Source organism: Berghia stephanieae, chromosome 13, assembly GCF_034508935.2.
Source record: "Berghia stephanieae isolate SIO BIC M18660-M18661 chromosome 13, UCSD_Bste_1.3, whole genome shotgun sequence".
NCBI classification, from domain to species: Eukaryota; Metazoa; Mollusca; class Gastropoda; order Nudibranchia; family Aeolidiidae; genus Berghia; species Berghia stephanieae.
Window position 1 is genome coordinate 39,932,512 of NC_088372.1, and position 16,708 is coordinate 39,949,219.

Sequence of the window (16,708 nt, forward strand, 5' to 3'; positions counted from 1 at the left end):
CCTTCCTTCACATTATATCCATCTCTGTAGAAAATCGTTTATTTCATTTAGGCTAATCATCCTGGTAAGAATTTTATCTTGAAAGCAAAACTTTGTTAATTTTTCTAGATAATTATTTTATAAGATTTACGACCCACCGTCTCCAAGTGGTATTATGTCTTGTGATGAAGTCGGTGATGGACATTGAATTCATAGCCACAGATGCGACACTTGGAGTTAGTTCCTATTCGCTATAGCGGAGTATAAATAATCTTGTCTCGCATTGCACAAGCAAATTAAAGTTTGTATTTCTTAGATAAGATCTGGACACGTGTGTGTGTGTGTGTGTGTGTCTGTGTGTGTGTCTGTGTGTGTGCGTGTGTGTGTGTGTGTCTGTGTGTGTGCGTGTGTGTGTGTCTGTGTGCGTGTGTCTGTGTGTGTGTGCGTGTGTGTGTGTCTGTGTGTGCGTGTGTGTGTGTCTGTGTGTGCGTGTTTGTGTGTCTGTGTGTGTGCGTGTGTGTGTGTCTGTGTGTGTGCGTGTGTGTGTGTCTGTGTGTGCGTGTGTGTGTCTGTGTGTGTGCGTGTGTGTGTGTGCGTGTGTGTGTGTGTCTGTGTGTGCGTGTGTGTGTGTTTCTGTGTGTGTGCGTGTGTGTGTGTGTCTGTGTGTGTGTCTGTGTCTGTGTGTGTGTCTGTGTGTGTGTCTGTGTGTGCGTGTGTGTGTCTGTGTGTGTGCGTGTGTGTGTGTGTGTGTCTGTGTGTGTGTCTGTGTCTGTGTGTGTGTCTGTGTGTGTGTGTGTGTGTGTGTGTGTGAAAGGTGGCAGACAAAGCAAGAAAAAGAAGAAAAAAATCCTCCCAAAAAGTCAATCCTTTAGAAATTAAAATCGTCCCAACTATCGGGTAACCTCTGATGTGTTAAAATAGTAACACGTCTGGGGGGGTAATCAGGAGGTCTGAGGTTCGATCCGCAGTCGAGGAAGATTGATTTCAGGGGGGATCTTTTTTTCTTGCATTTTTCCTTTATGCTTTGTCTGGCACCTTTTCATACACAATTGTACAGATTTCGATCTCACACCAGTACCTGTCTGATCCATAGCTGTCAATTTCCTATTTCTTGTCATTCTCATTCTATGGCTCTATAACAGGCTACTACTTTATCATATTACTTGTGTAACTTATAACCATCTGTATTACCAAACCCATTAACACCTGAGTATAGTGGGCCTAATGGCTCTATAACAGGCTACTACTTTATCATATTACTTGTGTAACTTATAACCATCTGTATTACCAAACCCATTAACACCTGAGTATAGTGGGCCTAATGGCTCTATAATAGGCTACTACTTTATCATATTACTTGTGTAACTTATTACCATCTATATTACCAAACCCATTCTATAACTTATTACCATCTATATTACCAAACCCATTCTATAACTTATTACCATCTATATTACCAAACCCATTCTATAACTTATTACCATCTATATTACCAAACCCATTCTATAACTTATTACCATCTATATTACCAAACCCATTCTATAACTTATTACCATCTATATTACCAAACCCATTCTATAACTTATTACCATCTATATTACCAAACCCATTCTGGATATGAAGTGAGTAGAAAAGTGCCAGAAGACAATAGAGAATAAAAAAATTTTTCGCGGCGGTGGTGGGGTTTGAACCTGCGACCTTATTGGTACGACAACTCCGCCTGGCAGGTGAGAGCGTGGCTCTACCGTGTGAGCTATCCACGAACACAAAAATATTCGTTTCAAACCCAAAGTCATTTCTAGATCCCTCTCTCACCCACTTCTTGAGATCGCCGATTCGTTCGCCACCATCGCGAAGTAATTTTGACCAGCAGTTAAGCTTAATAGCCAATATTCTCATCACAAACATATAAAATAAAAACGATTGAGACATTGAGTATGCTCCGGTGTATGGGGTGAATTTTTAATTCAGAAAAGTGAGTGGAGCAGGCACTTATGTTGGTAACAACAAGATATGAAGTGAGTAGAAAAGTGCCAGAAGACAATAGAGAATAAAAAAAATTTTTTTCGCGGCGGTGGTGGGGTTTGAACCTGCGACCTTATTGGTACGACAACTCCGCCTGGCAGGTGAGAGCGTGGCTCTACCGTGTGAGCTATCCACGAACACAAAAATATTCGTTTCAAACCCAAAGTCATTTCTAGATCCCTCTCTCACCCACAATTTTTTATTCTCTATTGTCTTCTGGCACTTTTCTACTCACTTCATATCTTGTTGTTACCAACATAAGTGCCTGCTCCACTCACTTTTCTGAATTAAAAATTCACCCCATACACCGGAGCATACTCAATGTCTCAATCGTTTTTATGTTATATGTTTGTGATGAGAATATTGGCTATTAAGCTTAACTGCTGGTCAAAATTACTTCGCGATGGTGGCGAACGAATCGGCGATCTCAAGAAGTGGGTGAGAGAGGGATCTAGAAATGACTTTGGGTTTGAAACGAATATTTTTGTGTTCGTGGATAGCTCACACGGTAGAGCCACGCTCTCACCTGCCAGGCGGAGTTGTCGTACCAATAAGGTCGCAGGTTCAAACCCCACCACCGCCGCGAAAAAATTTTTTATTCTCTATTGTCTTCTGGCACTTTTCTACTCACTTCATATCTTGTTGTTACCAACATAAGTGCCTGCTCCACTCACTTTTCTGAATTAAAAAAACAAACCCATTCTATAACTTATTACCATCTATATTACCAAACCCATTCTATAACTTATTACCATCTATATTACCAAACCCATTCTATAACTTATTACCATCTATATTACCAGACTTCTACATCTGTTCCGAGTCATCATGGCGGTAAGACGGCTTATCGCTCTTTTGTGCATTTTTTATTATCCCCATGGACTATGCGAAGCACAGGAAAAACAAGCTCGTATCTACAAAGATAAAAAAGGGAAGGAGATGTACCTTAATGCCTTGAGATGCAAACTTCCGTAAGTCTCATTCAGTCCTTCAGAGCCACTAGGCTCATGGAGCCGAAGTTTAGTCAGGTTCCTGTAGTGTGTAACTTTCAATAACAATTGCTTGTTACCCTTTGGATATGATACTAGTCTATCACAAAGTACTTTCCATCAGATCTAACAGACCCAGCTACCCAAACACAGCTGGGTGGACAGAACTCTCTCTCTCTCTCAACACACACACACGCAAACACACACATGATCAGGGTAGTGAGTGACCAATTATGATATATTTATATATTTCCAACCTGACTTTAATTAGTTATTTTATTTCTTTATTTATGTATTTGTTTGTTAATGTATTTATTTATTTATTGTTCACAACTTGATTTATTAATGTATTTATTTATTTATTGTCCACAACTTGATTTATTCAAATAGGGAAGGCTCCATCCTGTACCCAATTCCCGACGATTACAGTAAAGCCTTTGATACATACACAAAGCGAGAAGGAGGAACTTCCTGCTGTTATGGAGTGAAGACAAGAAACGATTGCTGTTTAGACTTCGAAAAGGATGATAAGGGTAAGGCAGAAATGTTAGCTTTTTGATAATAGTAATATAATGAATTTGTATAACGCCTAGTTCCAATTAAGAATTGCTCACTGGCGCTTTTCATCAACACACCATGTATCATACACACATACAGAACTGACATGTTGAAAACCACATAGATCCGATGATAAAATAATTTTATTAGCGCAATATCCACTTAACGTGCTCAAAGCGCTTTACAAAGGGTCCTTGACCAACAGCAACACGACGCCTGTTAGGCGATATTATTTATTTTCCGACAAGGACAAGGCTGTTAACCGCAAGGTGCTCATTTAACACATGAGTACGGTGAGAGAATGTGAGCAAAGAGCCTTTTCTAAGGACTCAACTATGCGCCGAGCTAGGCTCGAACCCGTGACCTTCTGATCCGAAAGCGAGTGTCACACCACAAGACCATATATTTGCATAGAGTAATGAATAATGAATAGCATTTATATACCCTATTCCCAGCAACACAGGCTCTAAGCTCTTTACAATGACAGTTGCACAGGTAACAAGGACAGGTAAAATGTAAATACAATACTACTGAGAAATATGATCAACGTTTTCAAATGTGTGTCTCATAACGTAGAAAGGTAATATTTCAAAGTCGTGATTTGAATGTTGTCAACAAATCAGCGCATCTTCACTTACATGTGACGGGAGAGAGTTCCAAAGGTTCGGGACCCGAAAATTGAAAGGATTGTTAACATATATCTTTCAAAAGGTTTTAGGTTTGGCAAGAATTGAATGGTCGTTATTTGATCTCAGTTTTGTCTAGTACTGACTAAGAAGCCTTAGTTTGACTTTGACACATGGGGTGTCATGATACAGAGTGATCATTTCATGACGCAACACTTGGAAAACCGGGAAAGCCAATAGACCTGCCTTTATTCTCTTAACCAGCGAACTGCCGTATTCTGGAAAAACTAGATTTAAAATTTGGCCAGAAAACTCATCCTCCAAATATCGATCGATTTAAATGACCTTCATCTTGGTAAAAACTCTCAAACCTGGGACCTCGCGAGGAGTAAATGATATTCTTCAAGTATCGATAACTGTTCCTGCACGCTTTTTAACCTTCTAGATTTATTATCAACTTTAAACACTACAGATCATGACTTACTGGTAAAACGTTTAGACAAAACTTTTGGCGTTTCCAGAACGGCACTCAGTTGGTTCAAATCTTATCTAATTAAATAGACACAAATTGTGGTTGTAAATCATTTGAAATCTATATCATATCTATAATTTTAAAATCTGATTATTTTTTTACCACAAACCCATTTATTGAACTGTATGTGTACGATTTTTCAATAAAATATACTTTAAAATGAAAATTCTACGATCCTTATAATAAACGAGCCCCGTATATGGCATTTCGAAAGGTTTTTCTCAAAAGTTGATTTCATCTATAGATCTTCCATTTTGCTTTATATCCAAGCCCCCCCCCCCCCCCCCCCCCCCCCCCCCAGTGATCCTCTATTGTCTTGAACAGAGATTCAATCCCTGCATTTTGAATTGACTCTTTTTTAACTCTGCTTCTGTGTAAAAAGTTGTACGACTCTTTTAGGCCATGTTGGACATTATTGACCAATTGCTGTCGTCCATCGGGTTCAAGACAGGATTACCTCCCGTCGTAGGCAGGAGGTCACTAGCTGTGTCTTATGTCCCTTTATACATATTATCCAAGTTGCTTTCTGTCCTTGTCTTGGAAGGGGATTGTTTGGTTTTGTCCTGGCCCTTGTCAGAGTCCTCAGCTGAGATGAAAATAGTCAAATGTTTTGTATTAGTTTTGGGAGATGATTTTATTTCCTTGTAAATAATCTCTCTGTTATGTCTTGTTAGTTTTCTTTTTTGATATACTCTGTGAACCTTTGAGTTTATTAATTTGGTGGGATCTTGTGCTTATGTCTGGATAAGACTTTTAGGTGATATTGTGCTTATGTCTGGATAAGACTTTTAGGTGATCTTGTGCTTCTGTCTGGATGAGACTTTTAGGTGATCTTGTGCTTAAGTCTGGATGAGACTTCTATGTGATCTTGTGCTTAAGTCTGGATGAGACTTCTATGTGATCTTGTGCTTTTGTCTGGATGAGACTTTTAGGTTATCTCAAACCAAGTACATTGATAGCGTGAGCTCCTGGAATCGGCATCTATTCCCTATTTGATCCTGACCCCTTTATCTTTCTTTTTCTTGTTTACTGGCGTGGAAATGACCTAAATGTGTCGCATGCGTCGTAAAACCATTTAAAAACAAAAACAAAACAAGACATGACTCATTAGAGGCCATTTGAATTACTGACTTACGGCCTTTTGCTTCCTAATCATCCGATCGGGACGCCTCAGCTGCCTCTTCAATCACCTGTGTCATTTCCTTCTACTGTTCACGGTCTTTTGCTGTGGATGCTAATTTAAGAGGCCATTTATTTTGAGAAATAAACCAAATAATGTAATGTCTGCTTTGTATTGACATATTTTTGTAAACTTGTTAGAAGAAAACGATACTCCAGACTCTATCCCGATTGGTCATTAGTTTTTCAACAAGACGGGAAAACATCCTATTCCTACACTAGACACCCCACACTGCTTAAAGCAGGGTAAATTATTGATATAAAGCTGCTAGAAGCTGTGGACTGTAAAAAGTAATAAAAATGACTATAACAGCTTGAAAGAAGAACAAATTACCAAACACCATCCTCCGTCTATCTGGGTTTTTTGTAAAGTAATGTATTCATGTTTTAATTGTTTTTATTGTTAGCTGAAGAAGGGTTTTCTTTAGCCCAGAACGTTCCGTGTTTGGTATTTTGTTCTTTTTTGAAGCTGTCATACTCATTTCCGTTTAAAAAACAAGATGTAAGTTTGGAAACTTTTCGATATTGTGATTTTTGTACGTCTTTGGTATAACCGACATCATTTTGTAACCAGTCAATGGTTTTTATTGAAGCACTTCTATTTGCAGCAAATTGTCGTATGTTTTTCATTTTTGATTTATATTGAAACACCTTCCTGCTTTTTCCATTTTTTGGGTATATTCACGTCCACTATATTTAGAGGGAGAAGTGACTTATAAGATTTATATTATTGATATGAAGCGTACAAGGCTAAATAGAACAAATGAAAAATATTATATTTTCTCTTCTTTTTCCATAAGGCGAATATAATGCGATATGCAAATGTCATCCTAATAATAAATGTGGTAAGTAAATGCTTCATGTCATCATCATCGTCATCATCAACATCATCATCAACATCATCATCAACTTCATCTTCTGCTACTACTACAACAACAACTACTACTACTACTACTACTACTACTACTACTACTACTACTACTACTACTACTACTACTACTACTACTACTACTACTACTACTACCACTACTACTACTACTATTACTACCACTACTACTACTACTACTACTACTACTACTACTACTACTACTACTACTACTACTACTACTACTACTACTACTACTACTACTACTGCTATTAATAATAATAATAATAATAATAATAATAATAATAATAATAATAACAATAATACTACCACTAACACTACTACTACTACTACTACTACTACTACTACTACTACTACTACTACTACTACTACTACTACTACTACTACTTCTACTACTACTACTACTACTACTACTACTACTACTACTATGGCTGCTGCTGCTATTATATACTACTACTACTACTACTACTACTACTACTACTACTACTACTACTACTACTATTTCTTATTATTATTTATCTTCTTCTTCTTCTTCTTCTTCTTCTTCTTCTTCTTCTTCTTCTTCTTCTTCTTCTTCTTCTTCTTCTTCTTCTTCTTCTTCTTCTTTTCCTCCTCCTCCTCCTCCTCCTCCTCCTCCTCCTCCTCCTCCTCCTCCTCCGCCACCTCCCCTTCCTCCTCCTTGAAAACCGATGCCTACTGGTCTCTCGTCGTGGAAACCGAGATCCAATTCAGCTACTGCCGGAAGCCTCTACAGCTGTGAAATAATTCTTCTGCTACAGGATTCTTTGAATCCTATCTGTTACACTCACTTTTCTAAATGACCACAGTATGCTATGAGTGAGGGACTTTATGAGATCTACCGCACGTTCCTCGATGTAGCTTTACTTTAAATTGTAATTTTAACCGTGGATCTTTTGTCAGACGTTTATTTATTCAATTTGTCAATTTTAGTTTCATTTAGAAAGTTGTAGATCAAACCTTGATTGATATTGGTAAAATTTTAAAATTTCCTCATAAATGTATGACATACATTACATTGTTTTGGTTCTCAGGAGCCATTGTCGTTGAAGTATCGAAAGGTAGTGCAGGGTCCACCGTGTGCCCTGATGACTGCAAGATTAAAGACAAAATGTGTTACAAAATAGAAGAAGGGGCAAGATCATTCGATGATGCCAAGAGTTTGTGCGATGACTATAGGGGGAAACTTATGGAACAAAAAGATACCAAATCGATTGCTGCAGAGATTCTGAAAGGTAAATTATTCAATTTGTTTTGTTTGTTTTTTAAATTCACACAAAATGTGTGAAAATACACAGGAAATACGATGTATATATTTTTTTTAACTAGAGTTCTCATATAACGTAAAAAGTAGTCCTTCAGAACCTTTAGGCTCATGGAACTGGAATTTATCTCGGTTTCAATAGCGTGAAACGGACAATATCAATTGCTTGCTACCCTTTGGATAGGACTCTGGACTATCGCAAAGTACTTTCCGCCAGGTATAACACCCTGCTACCTAGTAGAAAGTGGCGGGGGGGGGAGGGGGCAAAAAAAAGTCTCGACTTCGCCCGGGATCGATCTTCATACCTTTTCATGTGAAGCGAGTACTCTACCAAGTGAGCTTTCCCCCCCCCCCCCCCCCCCCCCCCCGTTGTATAGAGCAATATCCACTAATTGTGCCCCACCGGCTGAAAAAGGACATGATACAAATTGTGTGTGTAGAAATGGAATTATAGTTGTGCTATTGTTGTTGTTGGTATTATTATTATTATTATTATTATTATTAGTAGTAGTAGTAGTAGTAGTAGTAGTAGTAGTAGTAGTAGTAGTAGTAGTAGTAGTAGTAGTAGTAGTAGTAGTAGTAGTAGTAGTAGTAGTAGTAGTAGTAGTAGTAGTAGTAGTAGTAGTAGTAGTAGTAGTAGTTAGTAGTAGTAGTACTAATAGTAGTAGTAGTAGTAGTAGTAGTAGTAGTAGTAGTAGTAGTAGTAGTAGTATAGTAGTGTAGTAGTAGTAGTAGTAGTAGTAGTAGTAATGTGTAGTAGTAGTATTGTTTGCATTATTATTGTAAGTATAAGCAATGACTTTATTACCTTTGATTGTATATTTTGTGGCCATTAACGGTATCAGTATCATTATATTTTTTTGATTTCGTTTACCATTTACTTGTGTTCACTATCGTGTATGTTGCCATCAAATGTTATGATTTATTGGCGAAATCCTCCTTACTTGTGTTGACTATCGTGTATGTTGCCATCAAATGTTATGATTTATTGGCGAAATCCTCCTTACTTGTGTTGACTATCGTGTATGTTGCCATCAAATGTTATGATTTATTGGCGAAATCCTCCTTACTTGTGTTGACTATCGTGTATGTTGCCATCAAATGTTATGATTTATTGGCGAAATCCTCCTTACTTGTGTTGACTATCGTGTATGTTGCCATCAAATGTTATGATTTATTGGCGAAATCCTCCTTACTTGTATTCACTATCGTGTATGTTGCCATCAAATGTTATGATTTATTGGCGAAATCCTCCTTACTTGTGTTGACTATCGTGTATGTTGCCATCAAATGTTATGATTTATTGGCAAAATCCTCCTTACTTGTGTTCACTATCGTGTATGTTGCCATCAAATGTTATGATTTATTGGCGAAATCCTCCTTACGTGTGTTCACTATCGTGTATGTTGCCATCAAATGTTATGATTTATTGGCGAAATCCTCCTTACTTGTGTTGACTATCGTGTATGTTGCCATCAAATGTTATGATTTATTGGCGAAATCCTCCTTACTTGTGTTCACTATCGTGTATGTTGCCATCAAATGTTATGATTTATTGGCGAAATCCTCCTTACTTGTGTTGACTATCGTGGTATGTTGCCATCAAATGTTATGATTTATTGGCGAAATCCTCCTTACTTGTGTTGACTATCGTGTATGTTGCCATCAAATGTTATGATTTATTGGCGAAATCCTCCTTACTTGTGTTGACTATCGTGTATGTTGCCATCAAATGTTATGATTTATTGGCGAAATCCCCCTTACTTGTGTTCACTATCGTGTATGTTGCCATCAAATGTTATGATTTATTGGCGAAATCCTCCTTACTTGTGTTGACTATCGTGTATGTTGCCATCAAATGTTATGATTTATTGGCGAAATCCTCCTTACTTGTGTTCACTATCGTGCATGTTGCCATCAAATGTTATGATTTATTGGGCAAATCCTCCTTACTTGTGTTGACTATCGTGTATGTTGCCATCAAATGTTATGATTTATTGGCGAAATCCTCCTTACTTGTGTTCACTATCGTGTATGTTGCCATCAAATGTTATGATTTATTGGCGAAATTCTCCTTACTTGTGTTGACTGTCGTGTATGTTGCCATCAAATGTTATGATTTATTGGCGAAATCCTCCTTACTTGTGTTGACTATCGTGTATGTTGCCATCAAATGTTATGATTTATTGGCGAAATCCTCCTTACTTGTGTGACTATCGTGTATGTTGCCATCAAATGTTATGATTTATTGGCGAAATCCTCCTTACTTGTGTTAATTATCGTGTATGTTGCCATCAAATGTTATGATTTATTGGCGAAATCCTCCTTACTTGTGTTCACTATCGTGTATGTTGCCATCAAATGGTATGATTTATTGGCGAAATCCTCCTTACTTGTGTTCACTATCGTGTATGTTGCCATCAAATGTTATGATTTATTGGCGAAATCCTCCTTACTTGTGTTGACTATCGTGTATGTTGCCATCAAATGTTATGATTTATTGGCGAAATCCTCCTTACTTGTGTTGACTATCGTGTATGTTGCCATCAAATGTTGTGATTTATTGGCGAAATCCTCCTTACTTGTTTTGACTATCGTGTATGTTGCCATCAAATGTTATGATTTATTGGCGAAATCCTCCTTACTTGTGTTCACTATCGTGTATGTTGCCATCAAATGTTATGATTTATTGGCGAAATCCTCCTTACTTGTGTCGACTATCGTGTATGTTGCCATTAAATGTTATGATTTATTGGCAGAATCCTCCTTACTTGTGTTACTATCGTGTATGTTGCCATCAAATGTTATGATTTATTGGCGAAATCCTCCTTACTTGTGTTGACTATCGTGTATGTTGCCATCAAGTGTTATGATTTATTGGCGAAATCCTCCTTACTTGTGTTGACTATCGTGTATGTTGCCATCAAATGTTATGATTTATTGGCGAAATCCTCCTTACTTGTGTTGACTATCGTGTATGTTGCCATCAAATGTTATGATTTATTGGCAAAATCCTCCTTACTTGTGTTGACTATCGTGTATGTTGCCATCAAATGTTGTGATTTATTGGCGAAATCCTCCTTACTTGTGTTGACTATCGTGTATGTTGCCATCAAATGTTATGATTTATTGGCGAAATCCTCCTTACTTGTGTTGACTATCTTTTATGTTGCCATCAAATGTTGTGATTTATTGGCGAAATCCTCACAGGAATTAAACTTGAAACTTGTTAATACTTCAACCTTAGCTTGAGCTTTTATATAGCGCAATATTCACTAAACGTACTCAGAGCGCTTAACAAGGGGTCCCTGACCAATAACAACACTTGACATATAGGACGTGACATGACGCCTCTTGGGCGATATTACAATCAATGTTTTTTTTCGAACAGAGACAACACTGTTAATGGCCAGGTACTCATTTTACTCCTGAGTACAAACTTGTTTGTGTGTGTGGGGGGGGGGTGGTCTCTTTTGTTTTGCAAAGTAAGAAATTACTATTAATTTTTACCATAACGATTAGAACACCCCAGTTGTATATTTGCAGGGGTCCCGATAGCTCAGTTGGTAGAGCACTTGCTCCACACGCAAAGAGACCGAGATTGGTCCCGGTGCAGTCTAGATTTATTTTTTTTTATTCCCCGTTTCTATCCAGCAGTGAAAGGCTACCTGTGTCTGTTAGATCTTGAGGAAAGTACTTTGCGATAGACTAGCATCCTATCCAAAGGGTAGCTAGTAAAATTGCTATTGTCCGTTTCAGGCTAAAAAAACCGGGATGAACTCCGAGGTTCCATGGGCCTGAAGGACATTTAAAATTATTTGTGGCTAAAAATTGAAACTCCAGCCCGTTGTTTATCCTTCCATATCCATCATACGAGGTTTCAGTTTAAAAGAGGCATTAATAAAATTAAATTATTTTTTTTAAAGTAATGGGGCGAAGTCACCGAGTGGTTAAATCTGTGCACTGTGACCTAGAATGTCTTGGGTTCGAGCCCCGCTTCAGGCATTTTCGTTTTTTTTCACTTGGGCAAGATTATTAACCCCAAAGTTGCTCACCTGGACAACGTGTGTGATTCCTGTTGACATCAGACATCCTGTTAGATGAATTATCTATATTCCTTCATGGGATGCCTAGGCGACGATATCTTACGGTGCTCTGGCGGAGGGGCATGATTTTTTGATTTTTTTATCCCTTTGTACATCCCATAGAGGAAATTTGTCTCTATGGTCTGTTCCAAGGGAAGACTGGAATAACCCAGGCGTCAGCCACAATGCAGCACTGCAAATTGAGCTAGGGAAATCTGACTTGCTCAAGGCCACACAACGCAACGGCGGGTGATCGAACTCGGTACCGTTTGGCTACGAAGCAAAGATAGTACCGCTGAGCCAAGATTTAAAAAATAAATTATTAATTATTTTTACATATTGTTATCAGATTAGAGCCTAAAATTCATAATTCTTCGAAATTTTTAAAGGGACAAAGTAGGTCTACACAATATATACGTGTATCATCTTTTTTATGTGCTTTTCAACACTCGAAAACGGATGAGTTTAGGTCCTCATGATATGCAATCCTTTTATGTGCTATTTTAACACTCTAAAATATATGGGTTTAGGTCTATATATATATATATATATATATATATATATATATATATATATATATATATATATATATATACATACATCATGTGTTTAATCCTTTTATATGTTATTTTAACACTCCAAATAGATGGGTTTAGTTATATATATATATATATATATATATATATATATATATATATATATATATATATATATATATATATATATATATATATATATATATATATATATATTATTGTAATATTTACCACGATGTTGGAGTCAGTCTACATCGATGTTTCAGGCGTTTCAGTCATCGTCAGGACTGTGTGTTACATGAGTTTGGTATGTTGTGTGTTGTTGCTTGTTTAAGTGGTTTTGTAGATTTGTAGTTGATTAGTAGATGTTTTCGTCTATGTAGGCAGCTGTTGTACATCTCACTTTTCGTATATGAACATGTGTTTCATCCTTTTATACGCTATTTTAACACTTTAAAATGGATAAGTTTAGGTCTGCATATATACATGTTTTGAATATTTTTATGTGCTATGTTAACAACCTAAAACTGATGAGTTTAGGTCTTTTATGTGATATTTTATCAACTGATGAGTTTAGATCGGCATATAAAATAATTTATTATTACAATCTTTTTAATGTTTTTATGTGCTATTTTAACACTCTACAACTAACGAGTTTAGGTCTGTGTTAACACTTGTTTAATATTTTTAATGTGTTTTTTACAGACTCTAAAGCTACTGATTTATGGATAGGAGCGATGAGGAAATCAAAAGAAAATAATTTCAAGTTTTTAGAGGACAAAGTGGAAAAGATTGTAAGACTTATTGTTGTCATCTTCCTTCTCCATAATATTTTATAAGACCAAACAAACAAATTTGTGATTTTATATAGCACAACATCCACTCAACGTACTCAAAACGCTTTACAAGGGGTCCCTGGCCAACAGCAACACTTAACATGTAGGACGTGGCATGGCACCTGTTAGGCGATATTACAATTTTTTTCGGACAGAGACAACACTGTTAACGGCCATGTACTCATTTTACACCTGTCTACAGTGAGAGAATGTGAGTAAAGAGCCTTTTCCAAGGACTCAACTATGCTCTGAGCGAGGCACAAACCCAGGACATTCCGATCCGAAAGCGAGCGTCAAACCACAAGACCACATAGCCGCTTACTCAGTTTTTGTACCGATGATATCGTGTTTATGAAATGGTTGGCAAAGTTTGTTTTTACTTGTGTACAAGATAAGAATTTTTTTAGTGAAAAGAAACTGGACATACATTAAATTAATGTTCTTTTAAATTGATATTGAAAATGAAATGTGAAATGATATACTGGGTGATATTTCAAGGGCTAAAACTAAAACTCTTGAGTACAACATTGGAGAAACTGGAGAGAATGCTTGGAGACTTTGAAAACAGCTTTGAATGCACTAGCTCGTCAAAGGAATCTGTGACTGTTCCCCGTTTTGATTGGACTAGGATAAATTGAACATTTGCATTGGTGGGCCTGTGAGGTCTTTTGCAAATGCAAGCCATTGGAGATAGGCATAATAATGGAAATTCTCAATTTGAGACAAAGTAAACTTAAAGGTTCGAGCGTCACTAAGCATTAACCAATCAGAAGATTTCATGCGATTAAGCCCGTTCCGTCCCCTTCAGTATTTATTTCCAGTCAACGAAGCCTGAGCTACCCTTACCACATGCCAAACAGACCAATAGGTCAGTCTCACAATTTTTGAGTATTTATCACAGTATTTTGACACACTGATGAAGGCATTGCATCGCAGCACTTGACGACACGATGCATTTTTTTTCAATCATCTGTGTTAAAATTGTGAGCAAACCTCAGGATATGTGGGTTGTTTATTTCGGGCCATAGGCATGTACTAAAAGTGGCTATGGGTCTTTGGTTCAGTCTGGAGTAGTCTGGGGTAGTCCATGGTAGTCTGGGGTAGTCTGGGGTAGTCTGCGGTAGTCTGGGGTAGTCTGGGGTAGTCTGGGGTAGTCCGGGGTAGTCTGGGGTAGTCTGGGTAGTCTGGGGTAGTCTGGGGCAGTCTGGGGTAGTCTGGGGTAGTCTGGGGTAGTCTGGGGGTAGTCTGGGGTAGTCTGGGGTAGTCTGGGGTAGTCTGGGGTAGTCTGGGGTAGTCTTGGGTAGTTTGGGGCACAAAGTGACCCGACCCGTTGTATCACTCCTAACAACTAACTATATTCAACCCATGTAATACCAGCGGAACTACGAAATTTCAAACTCAAAATTATGCAAAATTATGGGACAAAAATAGCAAATTTTGCCAGAAATTGAAGCTTACTTTCAACTTCACGTTATTATTTATTTCTTCGAGCTTCTAGCAGCAACATTTACACTAAACTTATTACGAGGATACCGATTTGATCCCGTTCGATTCCATTTCTCATCATTGTTGCAGGAGCTCCATAAGAATTTCGCAAATCCAGTGCTACTAGGTCCACGAAAAGACGACCAATGCGTCAGCATGGTCAAAGCGTTGGATTGAGGATGGGATTCGGATGACTGTAAAGTAAAAAAGGATATATCTGTGAGAAGGAAGGTACGGTATTCAAGGATATGTTTTACTTTGCGATTATTGTAGTAGTAGTAGTAGTAGTAGTAGTAGTAGTAGTAGTAGTAGTAGTAGTAGTAGTAGTAGTAGTAGTAGTAGTAGTAGTAGTAATAATAATAATAATAATAATAATAGTAGTAGTGGTATTTTTTTTTACGATAACTACAATGTTACTAGTGTGCATCTTGTGTGAGTGTGTCTATGTCAATATTGTATTGTTATAAATGTGTAACCAAATGACAAATTGCCACTTTTTTTGGGGACAATAAAGATATATTATTATTATTATTATTATTATTATTATTATTATTATTATTATTATTATTATTATTATTATTATTATTATTATTATTATTATTATTATTATTATTATCATCATCATCATTATTATTATTATTATTATTATTATTATTATTATTATTATTTATTATTATTATTATTATTATTATTATTATTATTATTATCATCATTATTATTATTATTATTATTATTATTATTATTATTATTATTATTATTATTATTATTATTATTATTATTATTATTATTATTAGTATTATTATTATTATTAATATTATTATTATTACTAACAGTAGTATTAGTAGTAGTAATAATAATAGTAGTAGTAGTAGTAGTAGTAGTAGTAGTAGTAGTAGTAGTAGTAGTAGTAGTAGTAGTAGTAGTAGTAGTAGTAGTAGTAGTAGTAGTAGTAGTAGTAGCATTATCAATAGTAGTAGCAGTAGTTGTTGTTGTAATAGTAGTAGTAATATTAGTAGTACTAGTAGTTGTTGTTGCTCTTATAATGGTAGTAGTAGTTGTAATAATAGTAGTGCTGGTGGTAGTAGTAGTAGTAGTAGTAGTAGTAGTAGTAGTAGTAGTAGTAGTAGTAGTAGTAGTAGTAGTAGTAGTAGTAGTAGTAGTAATAGTGTAGTAGTAGTAGTAGTAGTAGTAGTAGTAGTAGTAGTAGTAGTAGTAGTAGTAGTAGTAGTAGTAGTAGTAGTAGTAGTAGTAGTAGTCATAGTTGTAGTAATAGTAGTTGTAATAATAGTAGTGGCGGTAGTAGTAATGTTAGTACACACACACACACAGACACACACACACACACACACACAGACGAATTAGGTTAGAGGTTGCTCGGGTGTATTGGAAATTAACCTTGGTCAAGAAAAGCAAAACAAAGTCTTGATATTCAGAAAGATCAACGATGATTGCCTACTATTATGACGTCATCCTTTTATCTGTCCACAGCCACAGCAAAGATTGCCGACTGATAACAACCAGGCTGTCTGTCTGAAAATTCGATGATTGACATCCCATCTTTCAACTCACTTGAACAATTATGTTCATCTTATTATATTGAATCTCTCAATTAACCAGAATTGTAAATAACCAGGGACAGCTTACATGACAGCAAACTACAAAACCACAACCACAAAAAAAATGGAACATGAGCCTGCATGGAAACACATA

At 36.7% G+C, this 16,708-nt stretch overlaps 1 protein-coding gene across 1 annotated transcript; it reads left to right on the forward strand.

Moving 5' to 3' along the window:
* Window positions 1-16,708, forward strand: LOC144959068 (uncharacterized). Its single transcript, XM_078891439.1, has 8 exons — window positions 1-64; window positions 2,808-2,975; window positions 3,384-3,526; window positions 6,689-6,733; window positions 7,827-8,027; window positions 13,383-13,471; window positions 15,089-15,229; window positions 16,487-16,708. Exons 2-7 carry the CDS (start codon window positions 2,833-2,835, stop codon window positions 15,173-15,175), a joined length of 708 nt encoding a protein of 235 aa, XP_078747565.1. The 5' UTR covers window positions 1-64; window positions 2,808-2,832; the 3' UTR covers window positions 15,176-15,229; window positions 16,487-16,708.

What these genes read in the sequence shown, in the direction of transcription:
- LOC144959068 (XM_078891439.1), top strand. Translation starts at nt 2,833, where the DNA reads ATGGCGGTAAGACGGCTTATCGCTCTTTTGTGCATTTTTTATTATCCC. An exon ending in TCATCCTAATAATAAATGTG is followed by an intron (nt 6,734 to 7,826) that starts GTAAGTAAATGC and finishes TTTGGTTCTCAG; the next exon opens with GAGCCATTGTCGTTGAAGTA. An exon ending in AGGACAAAGTGGAAAAGATT is followed by an intron (nt 13,472 to 15,088) that starts GTAAGACTTATT and finishes TCATTGTTGCAG; the next exon opens with GAGCTCCATAAGAATTTCGC.